We start from the raw sequence: 16,543 nt of genomic DNA, 5'->3' as shown, positions 1-16,543 counted from the left end.
TATCAGGTTTGAGTAATTGTTCAACGATTACGGCATTGTGGTGAGTTACATAATGCGTTTCTGAAAGTCGCAAGCAGAGAAGATGATTGGTATATATTGTGACCGTGGTCCGTATTTCAGTGCCTGGGGGTCACAGCAGAGTTCTCCAAGCCAGAAGCCAGCCTCAGGGCCCGCTCGTAATACTCCACGGCTTCATTCATTTCTCCTTTTACTTTGTGGATGAACCCAAGGATACTCAAGCTTTCTATATCTGATGGATTTCTCCGGAGTTTCTTTGAAGCCAATTTCGTCAAAGAATGGATGCTTTTATCCCTATCTGTTGATGGGTTTTCTATTTTTATTGCTTTTAAATAATGGCTAATTGCATCGACTTCAGATTTTTTGTGAAATTCCAGAAATCGGCCGTAGTGGAGATGTATGTGTTGCAGCACTTCTTTGTCGAGTGCTTTCATGCTGAGCACTTTTTGAAAAGTATCATTAGCTTTTCTGTGGTCACCTGCTTCTGCGTACATTTCTGCCAGGCTTGTATAAGCTAACTCAAATGTGGGCTTTAGTTGCACAGCACGTTCCAAATGATGTATGGCTAATGGTATTATTCTGTTGATGTTTTCTTTATCCTGTCCTTTAGGCTGACAGTTTGTAGCCAACTTTATTTCGATTATTTGTGACTTGTAGCAAAGCCCTGTCTGGTGATGCAGGAAAGCAGAAGAGGGGGTTTCCTCCAAGGCCAATTTTGAGAGCCGAAGAGCTTCATCCAGAACGCCTTTTCTTCGGTAAAACTTGGCAGCATACCGAAAGACATAAGCCTTTGAGGATGCATTGGTCAGTGCTTCTTTGATGTACTTTTCTCCTTCAGCTTCTTGTTCTACATCTTGAAGCTTCAGGCCAAGAAGAGCCTTAATGTATGCATCATTTGGATTTAGCCTGACAGCCTGTTTTAGGGTGTTCAGACAAAATTCCGCACTAATCTGTGCTTTGTTAAAGCCCTCCAGGCGATAGACAACGATTGCATACCCAGTGCTGAATTCAGGGTTTTCAGGGTCCACTTCCAGAGCCTTTTCAAAGCAGACTTTGGCCCGTTCATAATTCTTTCCTCCACATTTCAGCAAGGCCCATCCTTCCTCACAGTCCATCTGAGGACACGCCATTCTATAGCTGGAGGAATTCCCAAGTTTTCTGCAAGTGTTCTTCACCTTGTCCAGGTAAATCTGGGCTTCTGCTTGTTGGCCCATATGGTAATGCAGCCAGGCATAGTTGCCCCAGGTAACCAGACTTCTCACTTGTGGTTGGTTGGCATGTTCTTGCTGGGTTAAGTCTTCAGCTTTTTGTAAACTCTTCAGGGCTTCTTCATTCTGGCCTCTCAGGTGTTTCACATAGGCCAGTAAGTTGTATATTCCCACATTGTATTTGATGTCCAGGAACGTAATCTCCTCCAAGACCCTGTTTTCTAAATCCGGTATTTCTGTCTCTGCAATGATCAAATCCCATGTAAAGTGACATCTCAACTGTTGCAGCTTATCGTTGAGCTGATCCTCATCAGCTTTATAACTGTAAAAACAAAAGCAGATTTTCTTTGTTAGGTGACAAACAGCCAGTAGAAATAAGCCACGTAAAACACCTCCTATTAGAGCCTAGCCTTGAAAAGGGCCTGCCTGCTTTGATCTTCCATCGAGTTCCTGTATTTCTAAGATCCGTTTGGCCTCTGAATGCAGTTTGCTTGGCTCCATAGACTGACTCCAGCATTTTCTAGCCATGAAACTTCTCTGTGCTTCAGAACCTCCTTTGTAAAGCACAGAAGATAAACTTAGCACACTGGATTTGGTGAGAATTAATAAGCCTATCTATGTAAAACACTTAGAACATGCATATTTCATGCTATATAAGAGTTTTCTGTTTTCCTATTGCTGTATTTAAGGTAGAGACCAGTAAGAAACGCAGAGCCTTAGGAAATATTGACATCACGACCTTAGTCTGCAGATTATGTAACAAATTAAGACTATCTAAATGTGATCATATTTGACCCATTTATTTTAGTTGGATTTATTTGTGGGAAATATTTATTTATTTATATATATTCACAGAAATTTGCAAAGGTAGAACATAAGGCAGTGTATCCTACACCCAGTTTCTCCCGAAGATTATATTTTATCCAACTATAGTACAACATCAAAACTAGGAAACTGACAGTGGTACAATATGCACACTGTTCATTTGTCATTCCTACTAGTAACATATGCTTCCCTTGGTAACATATGCTCAAACGGTAAAGAATTCGCTTGCAGTGCTGGAGACCCAGGTTCAATCCCTTGATTGGGAAGATCCCCTGGAGAAGGGAATGGCAATCCACTCCAGTATTCTTGCCTGGAAAATTCCATGAACGGTGGAGCCTGGCAGGCTACAGTCCATGGAGTAGCAAAGAATCAGAAACAACTGAGTAACTAACACACATACAGAGTAATGTATAAATGATCTAGTTCTTTGTATTCTTACCAGAATTTGATATTTCCACTTTTTTTAAAAAAAATGTTATTAGCTCTTTTAATAGATGTAGAGGTAGCTCTTCGTGGTCTTAATTTGCATTTCCCTAATGCTAGTGATGTTGAACTAGAGAAGGCAATGGCACCCCACTCCAGTACTCTTGTCTGGAAAATCCCATGGACGGAGGAGCCTGGTGGGCTGCAGTCCATGGGATCGCTAAGAGTCGGACTTGACTGAACAACTTCACTTTCACTTTTTGCTTTCATGCATTGGAGAAGGAAATGGCAACCCACTCCATTGTTCTTGCCTGGAGAATCCCAGGGATGGGGGAGCCTGGTGGTCTGCCATTTATGGGGTCGCACAGAGTCAGACACGACTAAAGTAACTTAGCAGTAGCAGCAGCAGTGATATTGAACATCTTTTTGTGTGTTTATTTGCCATCCATATATCCTCTTTGGTGAAATATCTCTTCATATCCTTTTCCTCTTTTCTAATGAGATTGTTTTTTATTGTTGGATTGCAAGAATTCTTTATAGGTTCTAGATATGAATCATTGGTGAGGCATGTGGTTTTCAAATATTTTCTCACAATGTGTGACTTGTCTTTTTTTCCTTTAATAAGGTCTCTTCAAGAGCAAAGCATCTGTCTACAATGCGGGAGACCCAGGTTCAATCCCTGGGTTGGGAAGATCTCCTGGAGAAGGAAATGGCAACCCACTCCAGTATTCTTGCCTGGAAACTTCCATGGACGGTGGAACCTGGTAGGCCACAGTCCATGGTGTCACAAAGAGTTCGACGCGACTTAGCAACTTCACTTTCACTTGAAGAGCAAAAGTTTTTACTTAAAAAAAATTTTTTTTTTGGTCCTGAGAACGGCATGTGGGGTCTTGGTTTCCTGACCAGGGATCAAACCTGCACCTCCTTCATTGGAAACACAGAATCTTTTTTTTCCCTTTTTTAAAAAACATATTACTTATTTTTAATTGGATGATAATTGGTTTATAATATTGTATTGGTTTCTGCCATACATCAACATGAATCAGCCATGGGTGTATATATGTCCCCTCTCTCTTGAGCTTCCCTCCCACCTCCCACCCCACCCCTCTAGGTTGTTATAGAGTACCAGATTTGAGCTCCTTGCATAATATAGCATATTAATATAGCATATTCCCACTGGCTATCTAGCTTTTTTTTCATCCTTTTTTTTTTTTAATTATTTTTGAGACCTCCCTGTTGCTCCAGTGGCTAAGACTCTGAGCTCCCAATGTAGGGGGCCTGGGTTTAATCACTGGTCAGGGAACTAGATCCCACATGTGGTTTGCATACCACAACTAAAGATCTCTCATGATACAACCAAGACCTGGCAGCCAAATAAATTAATTAATTAAAAATTATTTTTAATTAAAGGAAAAATTGCTTTACAATATTGTATTGGTTTCTGCTGTATGTCAACATAAATCAGCCATAGGTATATGTATGTCCCCTCCCTCCTGAATCTTGCATCTACCACTGCATCCCACTCCTCTAGGTTGTCTGGGTGTGAGCTCCCTAGTCATATATTTGCATTTGGTATGCAAATTCGACTATCTGTTTTACATATGGTAATATATATGTTTCAATGCTACTCTCTCAATTGGAAGTGCAGAGTCTTAACCACTGGACCACCAGGGAAGTCCCCAAAGTTTCTACTTTTGATGAGGTATAATTTATTGATTTTTTTTTCTCTTAATGGATCATGTGTTTGGTATCATGTCTAGGAACTCTTCACCAGGCCCTAAGTCCTGAAGGTTTTCTCCTGTGTTTTCTTTTACAAGTTCGATCATTTTACATTTAAATCTGTGATCCATTTTGAGTTGCTTTTGTGTAATGTATGGAGATTAGATCAGTGGCTCATTTTTCAGCCTGTGGATACCCAGTTGTTCCAGCACCATTTGTTGAAGCCTGTTCATCCTCCATTGAATTGCATTTGCAACTTTGTCAAAAATCAGTTGGCTGTGCTTGTGTGGGATTATTTCTGGGTTCCTTATTCCATTCCACTGATCTCTGTGTTTATTCTTCCACCAATACCAACCATCTTGTTTACTGTATATAAACAGTCTGAAAATTCCTCTCTATTCTTTTTTTCAAAATTGTTTTTCTAGTTCCCTTGCATTTCCATACAATACCAACCATCTTGCTTACTGTATATAAACAGTCTGAAAATTCCTCTCTATTCTTTTTTTCAAAATTGTTTTTCTAGTTCCCTTGCATTTCCATATAAATTTTTGATTAATATTTCCTGAGTCTATAAAAGTCTTGCTGGAGTTTGATAGGAAGGTTTTTGTCAATTGTGGAAAATAGACATTTTTACTGTGCTGAATCTTCTAATCCATGAACATGCTCTATCTATTTATGTAGATATTCTTTGATTTCTTTCATTAGCATTTGTAGTTTTAGGCATTCAAGTCCTATGCATGTTATGTTAGGTTTACACTTAAGTACACGTATGTGTGAGGTGAGTTGGGGAGAGTGGCCTTATTACCTCTTTGCTGCTGCTGCTAAGTCACTTCAGTCGTGTCCGACTCTGTGCAGCCCTATAGACAGCAGCCCGCCAGGCTCCCCCGTCCCTGGGATTCTCCAGGCAAGAACACTGGAGTGGGTTGCCATTTCCTTCTCCAATGCATGAAAGTGAAAAGTGAAAGTGAAAGTGAAGTCACTCAGTTGTGTCCGGCCCTCAGCAACCCCATGAACTGCAGCCTTCCAGGCTCCTCCATCCATGGGATTTTCCAGGCAGGAGTACTGGTGAAAATACTAAACTCCACTAGCCCTCTCTGTTGCCATCTCAGTGGGGAGTGGGAAGGCACCTCATTACCACTAGGTGGGGACTGATATCCACATTGCCTTTATGGTCTTTACTCCCCCACTGCAAAGAGAGGGACCCTTGTTACCACCCAAGTGGGGACGAAAGTCTTTGCATTCCATTTGGCCTTCTCTGACATCATTGGGGAGGGAGTGGAAGAGTCCAGATACCTAGCTCATAGCCTGGTGAGAATAGAAGTCTTGGCTACCCACTCAGCCTTTACTAGCAGAGTTGGGAATGGGGCCTTAGTCTTTGACTTTTTCTGTGGTATTTGGCTAGAGTAGTGGTTGTTTATAAATTTTTTGTTTCGCTAGACTGTCTCCTTTTTGCGTCCTTTGGCTAGAGAGAGCAGGTTTTTCATGGGACTTTTCTATTCATGCCGACCAGCATTTCTAGGTTTCTGACTTCTCCAGCACTCAGTTTGGGATATATGCAGAAAAGAGGAATATCCATATACAAAAGATTGAAGTTGGACCTGTTCCTTATGCTATATACAAAAAATGAATTCAAAATGTGTCAAAGATCTAAATGTAACATCTAAAGCTGTAAAAATCTAGAAACAAAACAGGGAAAAAGCTCCATGACATTGGATTTAGCAACAATTTCTTGGATATGCTAAAAACAAAGGTAACAAAAGTAAAAATAAACAAGTTGAGCTTTAGCAAAACTAAAAAGTTTTGTGCATCAAAGGGCAGTATCAATAGAATGAAAAGACATCCCACAGAATGGGAGAAAATGTTTGCAAATCATGTACCTGATAAGGGATTAATATTTAGACTAATAAGCAGCTCCTGCAACTTAACAACAGAAAAACAAATAACTGATTAAAAGAATGGGCAAAGGACGTGCATACACATTTCCCTAAAGAAAATATACAGATGGCCAGTAAGTACATGAAAAGATGTTCAACATCACCAGTCATTAATGAAATGTGAATCAAAACCATAATAAAATACCTCTACACATCCATTAGGATGGCTATTTATCAAAAACACAGAAAATACCAAATGTTGTCAAGGATGTAGAGAAATTAGAACCCTTGTGCATTGCTAGGGAGAATGTAAAATGGGGCAGCTGCTGTGGAAAAGGATGATTCCTCAAAAAATTAAATATCGAATTATCATATACTTCATCAATTCCACTTCTGGTAGATACCCAAAATAAAGCAAAGACTTGAATAGATATTTGTATACTTATATTCATAGCAGCATTATTCACAGTGGGAGAAACCCGAGTGTTCTCCAGTGGATGAATGGATAAGCAAAATGTAGTCAGTACATACAATGGAATATTATTCAGCTTTAAAATGGAAGTACATTCTGACACATGCTTCAGTATGGATGAACCTTGAAGGCATTATGTTAAGTTAAATCAGTTAGTCACAAAAGGCCGTGTGTTGTATGCTTCCATATATATGAAGTATCCACTATAGAGACAGAAAGTAGATTAATGATTACCAGGTCCTGGAGTGAAGGATGAGAGGTGAGTGACTGCTCAGAGTGACGAATTTTTCTTAAACTAGATAGTGGTGATGGTTGCACTCCATTGTACTAAATACTGCAAAATTGTATACTTAAAATAGTTAAAGCTATAGTTTTTCCAGTAGTCATGTATGGATGTGAGAGTTGGACTGTAAAGAAAGCTGAGCGCCAAAGAATTGATGCTTTTTAACTGTGGTGTTGGAGAAGACAAGGAGATCAAACCAGTCACTTGTAAAGGAAATCAGTCCTGAATATTCATTGGAAGGACTGATGCTGAAGCTTAAACTCCAATACTTTGGCTACCTGATGCGGAGAACTGACTCATTGGAAAAGACCCTGATGCTGGGAAAGATTGAAGGCGGGAGGAGAAGGGGACGACAGAGGATAAGATGGTTGGATGGCTCACTGACTTGATGACCGAGAGTTTGAACAAGCTCCAGGAGTTGGTGATGGACAGGGAAGCCTGGCATGCTGCAGTCCTTGGGGTTGCAAAGAGTTGGACACAACTAAATAACTGAACTCAGCTGAGCTGAAAACAGTTAAAATGGTAAATTTTATCATACATGTATTTTATCACTATAAAAATTCATGTTACTAGCCTGAGTAGAAATTCTGCAAATTATGTAAATATGCATGTGTGCATGCTGAGTTGCTTCAGTTGTGTCTGACTCTTTGCAACCCCATGGACTATAGCCCACCAGGCTCCTCTGTCCGTGGGATTCTCCAGGTAAAAATACTGGAGTGGGTTGCCATACCCTCCTCTAGGGGATCTTCCTCTAAAATATAAAAGCTAATTACTATGCCATCTGAAATGATCTCATGAACCTCCATTGGTACCTTTTAAGAAACATCAGTTTAAAGATTAAATAAGGTATCATTGAATAGAGACTCTGGTTCATGTCTAGCTCTATCACTTATTATCTGTGTAGTCTTAACGTTTTAATTTAAAATTCGTTATTGGCAAAAAAAAGTATACGAGTACTTGCCTCATAAGTTTCTTTTGTAAATGTAATAATGTAAATGTAATAATTTACATAATACTTTGGAAGCCAGGCTGGCACTTGATAAGCATCCAGGACATGATATCTACTTTTCTATTATTATGATGATGATTTTTGTTGCTGTTGTTATTATTTTCTTATCAGTGATAATCCACTCTTATTTGTCTGTGAACCAAAGGAGGGGAGAAGGGTTGACAATAGGTCTGTAATTATGCATTTTCTGAAAATGTTGCCCCTTCAAAATTTTGTACACTGGAACACTGAGGGCAAATTTGCAGGCCAATATTAATGTTTTTTTGATCTGATAAGATCCAGGGTTCTTTGAATCAAGATTCAGTTTAGATAATACAGTTTACATTAGGCCCTTTAGCTAAGGAAGATTGGGGGTTCCCAAGCACAGAACTCGAGCCAAGCCCTGTGGACAGGAGGCTGTCAAGGATCGCAGGCCACTTGGCTGCCCCAGAGGACAGTTAACCTGCAAATCTTAGATCCAGGCAGATTGACAAAGCCTGACATAGGAGCCCGGCAGTGCAGATAGTGAGACCAGATGCCAGCAGAGAAAGGTCTTGTTCTCTAAGCAGTGAGCATCTCTTTCTCATCCACCACAATATTTCTCTCAAGATAGCTGAGAGACGCCACTGCTGTGGCTCACACAGCTGTGTGCATTCTACTTTTTTCCTCCTGTCGAGGAGCCAGAAAGTAACATCTGTATCCAGATTAACTGTCCATTCCCCCGCTAGGTCAGACAGAAGTGAGATTGGTGGAAAATTGTTTCAGAGACTGGGATTGTTTTCTCCTTCCACCCTTCCTGTTTCCCTCCCTTTCTTTGGGTTTCAGCAAATTCCTCAGGAAGATGCTAACAAAAAAGGAAAATGAACTGATAAAACAGTTTATGGGCATGTATGAATGTGCATGTGTGTGAGCGCACACTCACATATACGTTCAGTCTGAAACAGTTGGTCAAATAGAAAAGTAAGGAAATGGCATCACTGAGACTAAGTTTGTTGATATAGTATGGTTAAAATTTTTTCCAGAAGCTTTATACAGAAAGGCAGAGAAACAGGAAATGCTTACCTCATGGTTGCTGTGAATTAGGCAGCAGTTCTGCAATGTTTTGTCTAGCTGGATGGTCTTCTCTGAGGTCTGTTCTGTCCGTCTTACGGATTTTCAGATAAATTTATGCCCCAGGTCAGGGCTATATAAGGGAGATGAACTGCAGCTAATGATGTAACTTGTGGGTGTGTTTTTTGCAACGATAAGTTGGAAACCGAAAGTAGAAAGTGAAATTAAAGTAGGCAGAATTGCAGAAAATGAAACTTAAACAGCTAATGCTTCCTTTGTTCTGTTTTGAAAATGGATTGAGAAAAGGCTGGTGGAAAGCAGCTTTTTGATGTACTGATTCCTCTCTTCAGGAATTAGCAAGCTCTGGGAGCAAGCTCCTGCAGATGGAGAAGGACAGGGAAGCCTGGGGGGCTATAGTTGATGGGGTCCCAAAGAGTCAGACATGACTGAGCGACTGAACGAGAACAAATTCCTCTCAGACTTTGTAAGGCCTTTTAGAAACCCAGGAACTAAGAGATGCCAGTAATGTAGAGTCCACTGAACCTAGAGCCAGGGAGTCCTGTGAAAATTGGCTCTGTGAACTTGCCAAAGTCATGCCCTCAATCTGTGCCTTTGCTCATCTGGAAACAGACATTGTTCTTTATATGGTATAAAATTCTGCAAGTCAGTAAACCGGAGCCTTAACTCAAATTTGTTCCTATTCTCTGAGAGATCAGTCTTACTAATTATTTTGTGCCTTTGCATACCCTTCTTTCTGGAGAATGATCAGTGATTTAAAAAAAGAGTCCTAAAACTCCTTCTTTATTCATGGGAACCAAGAAAATCTGCTAGAATCTTGAGACTTCAAGTAAAACATGTCGGGCCTGAATGAAAATATTTCCTTATTTGTAATGCTCTCTGTTGTAGCTATCTAAAGTGTTCGTATTCACTAGACATGATTATCATATCTGTGTAAGAGTATTATCCTCTTGGTGCCCATGGCATCCACTTTTGGCCTGCCTCAACCTCGCCTGTGTAATCTTACATAGTCATGGTGCTTGTGGTAAGAGGCTGAGAAGAGTAAGTGGTGATATAATGGAAAAACCTGAATGAATTTTTGGCCAATCCAGTACTTAGCAACTACTTGGCACATAACAGCTTGCAAATAAAAGGTGACAATTGATGATGGTAATAATAGTAGTGGTGGTTTTTTCTGTCATCAAGTTTAAATAGTGCTTTCTGTAAAAAAAAACAAAAACACCTATATTCTTTCTTTTAAATAAGAATCAGAAAAGGAGGAACTATAAGACTGTATTCCTCTTAGAAACACTTAAACACACTGCCGAATCTAAACCATTCCTGCTTAATCCCTCCCACCCAGCTCATCTGCCATGTCATCCTGAATTAGTTACAAAGTTCTACACAAATAAAAATTTCTGAATAAATTGTATTCTAATAAATGTTCAGGCAATAAGCAGATGCCAAAATAAATTAATTAGAGAGCCAACCTCTCTCTGCAGGGGAGTGAGGTGTCTTTGGAATTCTTGTGAAGAAAAACAGTTGGGTTTGTAATTTTCTAGTGCACTAGATAGAACGCAGAGACGCACACAAAACGTTTATCGCACCATTGCCATGAATTTGGCAGCAGTCCTGGGTCGATGGGACTGTGGCTTGGACTGATTAGATATTCGGAATCTTGCCCAGTGTCTCTGTGGAGTAAATAGATCTTTGAGCAACACAAGACAGAGCAGTAGAGAGGAAAACAACCCCCCAAAAAGTCTGTGTATGTGTGTGTCCAAGAGTGCACTTACAGCTAGGAAAAGAAAACAAGAACTGGAGAAAATGAGACTTACAGAAATGGAATTTCAGCGCTATGCTATAAGTCCATTCCCAGAAGTATAGTAGGATCAGATGGCTCCCTGAGTGACTGGCCAGCTGTGATAAACTACTTCAGCTCTATGAGCCTCAGTTTCCTCAACTGATGCAAAAGTGATTGGGAATAGATTATTGAATTTCAGTCGTCATAGCACACAAGAATCATCTAGGGAGGCTTCAGAATAATGCTAATTCGGCCTCATCTGGGACCAATTGAAGACATCCCTGGGAATGCCCCCCTCCCCATCTCAGTATTAAAAGGAAATGCCCAGCTGATTTTGATGTATGCCTGGGCTAGAACAAGGTCCTGCTGTCTATTGTATGACGGAAATTCTTTGACTGAGTGACGTGGGACTCAGTCCCTGAGCCTCCTTCCCTTTCTGTGAGGCCCAGGTTCAGTCTCTTCGTGACTCTGTGCCTTGTTTCCCCACCTGCACGGTGGGCAATGAAGTCCTCAGTTTCCTCCTGATTCACAGGATGGCATGGAAGAAGAATGGGATTCTGAATGTTTGACCTCTACCAGAGGGAAACAGGGATGGGAGAGGGCAAAATGGTTAAGGGGGTCAACTCTGGCGACAGGTGGAAACTAAACATTTGGTGGTTAGTGCACTGTCGTGTGTATAGAAGTTGAAATATAGTGTTGTACATATAAAACTTATATAATGTGATAAACCAACAAAAAGAGTATGTTCCTGGCTTTTGAGATTATTTCTAAATACTTCTCCTTACATCCATGGTGAAGAACTCAGAGACATCAGAAGTCTCTTGTGAATGTTCTGATGATTTTCACATGCTATGCTATGCTAAGTCACTTCAGTCGTGTCCGACTCTGTGCGACCCCATAGACGGCAGCCCACCAGGCTCCCCCGTCCCTGGAATTCTCCGGGCAAGAACACTGGAGTGGGTTGCCATTTCCTTCTCCAATGCATGAAAGTGAAAAGTGAAAGTGAAGTCACTCAGTTGTGTCTGACTCTCAGTGACCCCATGGACTGCAGCCTACCAGGCTCCTCCGTCCATAGGATTTTCCAGGCAAGAGTACTGGAGTGGGGTGCCATTGCCTTCTCCAGATGTTTACATACTTATAGGTTTTCAGGGGTCCACTCAGCCCTCCTTGACCTGCAGTTTGGCTTGTTGCAACACAGTCAAGTACAAACTGAACTTGTACCATTTCCTCCTTTACATTTCAGGCTTCTCTTGAACAGATTCACAGGGAGTTGTAGGAAGTCTTGAGCCACCAGCCCCTGACTACCCCCCACCCTTCACCAATAGCAGCATCTTGTGTAACTGTAGTACAGTATCAAAACCAGGAAAATGATATTGGTGCTGTGTGTATATTTTAAAGAGGGAGGTACGGTCATGGGCGATGCTCCTGAAAGTTACTTTGGGAAGTCTCAGAAAACTACATGGGGGTCTGTTAGAAGCCTAGCTCAGTATCCCTTGTTAAGAGTTAGTCAGTCAGTCATGTCTGACTCTTTGTGACCCCATGGACTCTAGCCCACCAGGCTCCTCTGTCCGTGGAATTCTCCAGGCAAGATACTGGAGTGGGTTGTCATTCCCTTCTCTGGGTGATCTTCCCAACACAGGGATCAAACCCAGGTCTCCCACAGATTCTTTACCATTTGAACTACCCGGAAAGCCCCATGTATATTTTAAAGATAGAATATATTGTGATTTCATCTTACAAATTCAAATTTACCAAAATTTTACTTAACCTAATTGATCCTACATCTCTGTTTCTTTTCTCCTGAATTGACTATCTCATTTCTAAGTGATACCAGTGTACATATGTTCTATTCCACAATACACTAAGAAGTCTCAGAATAACAAAACAATTCAAAATGACTGCTTATTTGCTGTTCTTTTGTCCACAAGATATATCCTTTTAAAAAGTTGAATTACAATGTGTTAAAAAAAATCACTTGGAATACTTCTGTATGTGGTTTTAGCCTTTATCCCATATATATATATATATATATTCATTTTCCTTGTTTCGATTTACTTTAAATACTTCTTTTTTTTTTTTTACTTTTTTATCCTAACATTATGAACATCATTAAACATAGAGTTCAGAGAATTTTCCAACAAATGCTAATGTACTCACCATCTAGATTCTACAGTTAACATTTTGCTATGTTTGCTTTGTCACGTATTCAGCTATCAACTTCTGGATCTACCAATCAATTTATCTTATTTTGTTGTTGTGTAAGAAGATAATCAGTATGATTAATTGATAAAACATTTCAGCATATGTATTGTTTTAACTTAGTTGGACCTTGTTTACAAGGAAAAGATGGTATTCCTGCTCCAGTAGTTTTCTTCTGTCTAAATCTAATAAATCTGCTCTGTTTAGTATCCACAAGGTTGAAATGGTGTTGCCAAGGGTGGGGAAGCGGAGGAAGAGGGATGGACTGGGATTTGGGGGTTGGTAGATACAAAATATTACATTCAGAATGGATTAACAACTAAGTCCTACTGCATAGAATAGGGAACTATGTTGAATATCCTATGATAAACCATAATGGAAAAGAATATAAAAAAAGAGTGTATATATATATATCTATATGTATAACTGAGTCACTGTGCTGTATAGAAGACATTGGCACAACATTGTAGATCAACTACAATTAAAAAAAAGAAAAAAGAAATGTGCCTCTGCATATTCTGTTTTTTTAAATGAAGTATAGTTGATTTACAATTTGTGTTAATTTCAGGTATATAGCAAATTTATTCAATTATATATATATTTTTTCCATGTAAATAGCTATATTCTTTTTAAAAGTCTTTTCCATTATAGTTTATTACAAAATATTGAATTATAGTTCCCTGAGCTGCACAGTAAATTCTTGTTATTTATCAATTTTATGTGGTAGTGTGTATCTGTTAATCCCATATTCCCAATTTATCCCACCTTCCTGCCCCTTTGGTAACCATAAGTTTGTTTTATATGTCTGTTAGTGTTTTGGTTTTGTAAATAAGTTCATTTGTACTATTTTGTAGATCCCACATATAAGTGATCTCATATAATCAGTCATGCCTGTGTAATGTAGATGTTTGGCAATATGGGAAGATGGTACACCAGGAGAGAGTGTGCAGTCTCCGTGCCACGCTGCCCCACACATTGTCCTGTGCATCTTTTCCATTTGGGTTTTCCTGAGCTGCATCCTTTATAACAAACTGGCAGTCATAAGTAAAACACTTTCCTGGGTTCTGTGAGTGGTTCTAGTGAATTATCAAAACTGAGGAAGGGTTTATGGGAACTCCTGAATGTGTAGCTAAGTCAGACAGAAGTAAAAATAACTTGGGGACCAACTACTTGTAAGTGGTAACTAAAGAGAGGACAATCTAATTGGATTACACCCTAGACTTGTGGGGACTCATGCTAACTCCAGGTAGTTAGCATTGGAACAGAGTAGAATTGTTGGACAACCAGTTGGTATTCAGAGAATCTGAGAGATGTAGAGTTGGTGTCAGATTTGATTGATCTGATGGGGAAAAGACCTATAACAACTGCAGGAATATTGTAAGCAAAAAAGGAAACAAATATGCCAGGAAGATGCCAATTTGAAGGAAATTAAACTGAAACTTTAAACTCTCTGAGAGGGAAGTTGTGAGTTGCAGCTTTTTCATACTACCTCTCTGTGGGATAAAAGTGGCCTATCAGAACAGCACTGGAACTTAGAATATGCAGCACTGTGGAATGAGGACTGGACCTAGAGCTAGGTGGCCTGTGCAAATAGGCTATTTGGTGACCCACTTACTCTCATCCTCTGGGCCTCAGTTTCCTATCACTGTAACAAAAGAGGTTATTAGGGGAAATTTCATGATCCTTTAGAGCTTACAATTCCTGAAAATATAACCTGGAACCATATTTGTAGCCCTGATTCTGAAAGGCCTTGCTTTGGAAACTTCATTTTCTTTGGCCTTTTTTGCCCCCATCAAGAGCATGGACAATACCTCTGTCCTCTTCTTTAGGAAGAGACGGTGCATATACAGCAGTGCCTGTGTTCTTCTACAAATATGAACCTGTCTTCATGTGCTTTTTTTCTTATTTCCTAGTGTTTCTTACTCAAGAAGAGCTAAAATTTCCTCTTTCATTAGAACAGTTTCAGTTGCCTAATGACCCACTGATCCTCATCTCTGCTTGAGAAAACTGGCTAAGCCTCAGCCCCTTAACCTGTTGGCTTAACCTGTTGGATAACATACAAGAGTTCCTGCCAGACTCAAGAGCCTCTTCTTTTATTAAAGATCACACATATGATTCTAAACTCTTTGTCTTCAGTGTCAACTTAAAAGATAATCACAACCTAAAAGTTGAGTTATGTTTTATTCGGTAGGAATTTTTAGGATGTCAAGACTGGGAGACAGCATCTCAAGTAACCCTGAGAGTACTGCTCAGGGAGGCAGGGGTGGGGAGTCCGGTTATATAGAAGTTTGCAACAAAGGGGCAAGTAGTCTGAACATCAAAAGATTATTGTTAATTAAGGAAAACCAGCTAGATCAGGCTCCCTGGTGACTCAGTTGGTAAAGAGTCTCCCTGCAGTGTGCAAGACCCAGGTTTAATCCCTGGGTAGGGAAGATCCCCTGGAGAAGGAAATGGCAACCCACTCCAGTATTTTTGCCTGGAGAATTCCATGGTCAGAGGAGCCTGGTGGGTTACAGTCCATGGGGTCACAAAGAGACACAACTGAGTGACTAATACTTTCACTTTTAGATAGCTCAAGTTAGGGAATTTAGTGCTTTTCTATGTATGGGAAGATGCAGGAGTCTGGGCTCACTGAAATTACTCCTTTCATATGCATCTCAGCTATCTGGGGCCAGTTTCCTGTGTTTTCTTTTTACAGCCTGAGTTCCTCAGTGCTCACCATAGGGAGTGGCTGCAGCCTGATGGCTGCCATATTGGGCAGGTATTGTTCTTCTTCCTGATTGTGCCTAAGGCTCAGAAATTTACATTTTGAGGGCAGGTACCACTGATGACTGTGACATAACTTGTTTACTGATATGGCAGGAAATACTCCATTTCTCATCAAAAACTTAAACATAAGTAAAGCACCCATTCTATGCTTTGAACAAAAAATGCCATTTTTATCAAATCAATTAATATTTTCATTTTTAATCATATATGTTTTCTCTGCATTTAAACAGTGTGTATATAATCTGTAGTTACTGAATACCTTGACTTTTGGAGAATGATTACAGAAAAATTTCCCAGATCCCCAAATACCGTTCTGTCACAAAGTTTATAATGCATGTCAGTGGCCCTCAATCTTTTGGCACCAGAGACCAGTGGAAGAAAAGTTTTCCATGGATGGAGGGGGCAGGATGGTTCAGGTGGTAATGCAAGTGATGGTGAGCTGCTCACCTTCTGCTGTGGGGCCCAATTCCTAATGTATGTGATGAAAAGGAGAGAGACTTGTTCATGCTAGGGCTTCAGCTGGGAACTAGACTTGTATTAGTGATGGCATCTTAGTTGTTGTCTGTCCAACTACTCCACATTCATGTAGATTTCTAATAAGCTCTGAGTAGGTCTTGATCATCTGGCTGCCCCTTCCCTGGGGAATTTGAAATTAAGCTCTAAGTACTTCAACTCAACTATCTCCTTGGAGATACACGTCTGTGCAGAAAAGAGTTAACAGGCTTGAGACTGTTTTTAGAAAAGCCTACCTGATAGTTGGTTTCTGGGAACACTATTTTCTGATACAAACAGCTTTCACTGTGCCTAAACTGTACAAACACTATGGTTTATGGCAACTTCGTGCTATCCTCCTGAGAGTCTGAAATTTGGGTGCATACTGGATAGATGGTGCCTATCTGGCCAACCTCCTTGAGAAG

At 40.1% G+C, this 16,543-nt stretch overlaps 1 protein-coding gene across 1 annotated transcript; it reads right to left on the bottom strand.

Moving 5' to 3' along the window:
* Positions 1-102: 102 nt before the first annotated feature.
* Positions 103-9,007, bottom strand: LOC129636444 (interferon-induced protein with tetratricopeptide repeats 1-like). Its single transcript, XM_055559838.1, has 2 exons — positions 8,873-9,007; positions 103-1,548 (listed from the first exon to the last, which is right to left on the bottom strand). The coding sequence occupies exons 1-2, from the start codon at positions 8,875-8,877 to the stop codon at positions 117-119; spliced, it is 1,437 nt and encodes a 478-aa protein (XP_055415813.1). The 5' UTR covers positions 8,878-9,007; the 3' UTR covers positions 103-116.
* Between the last annotated feature and the right edge of the window lie 7,536 nt (positions 9,008-16,543).

Source organism: Bubalus kerabau, chromosome 22 (genome assembly GCF_029407905.1).
Source record: "Bubalus kerabau isolate K-KA32 ecotype Philippines breed swamp buffalo chromosome 22, PCC_UOA_SB_1v2, whole genome shotgun sequence".
Classification (NCBI taxonomy): domain Eukaryota; kingdom Metazoa; phylum Chordata; class Mammalia; order Artiodactyla; family Bovidae; genus Bubalus; species Bubalus kerabau.
This window is presented reverse-complemented; position numbering and strand designations above follow the sequence as displayed.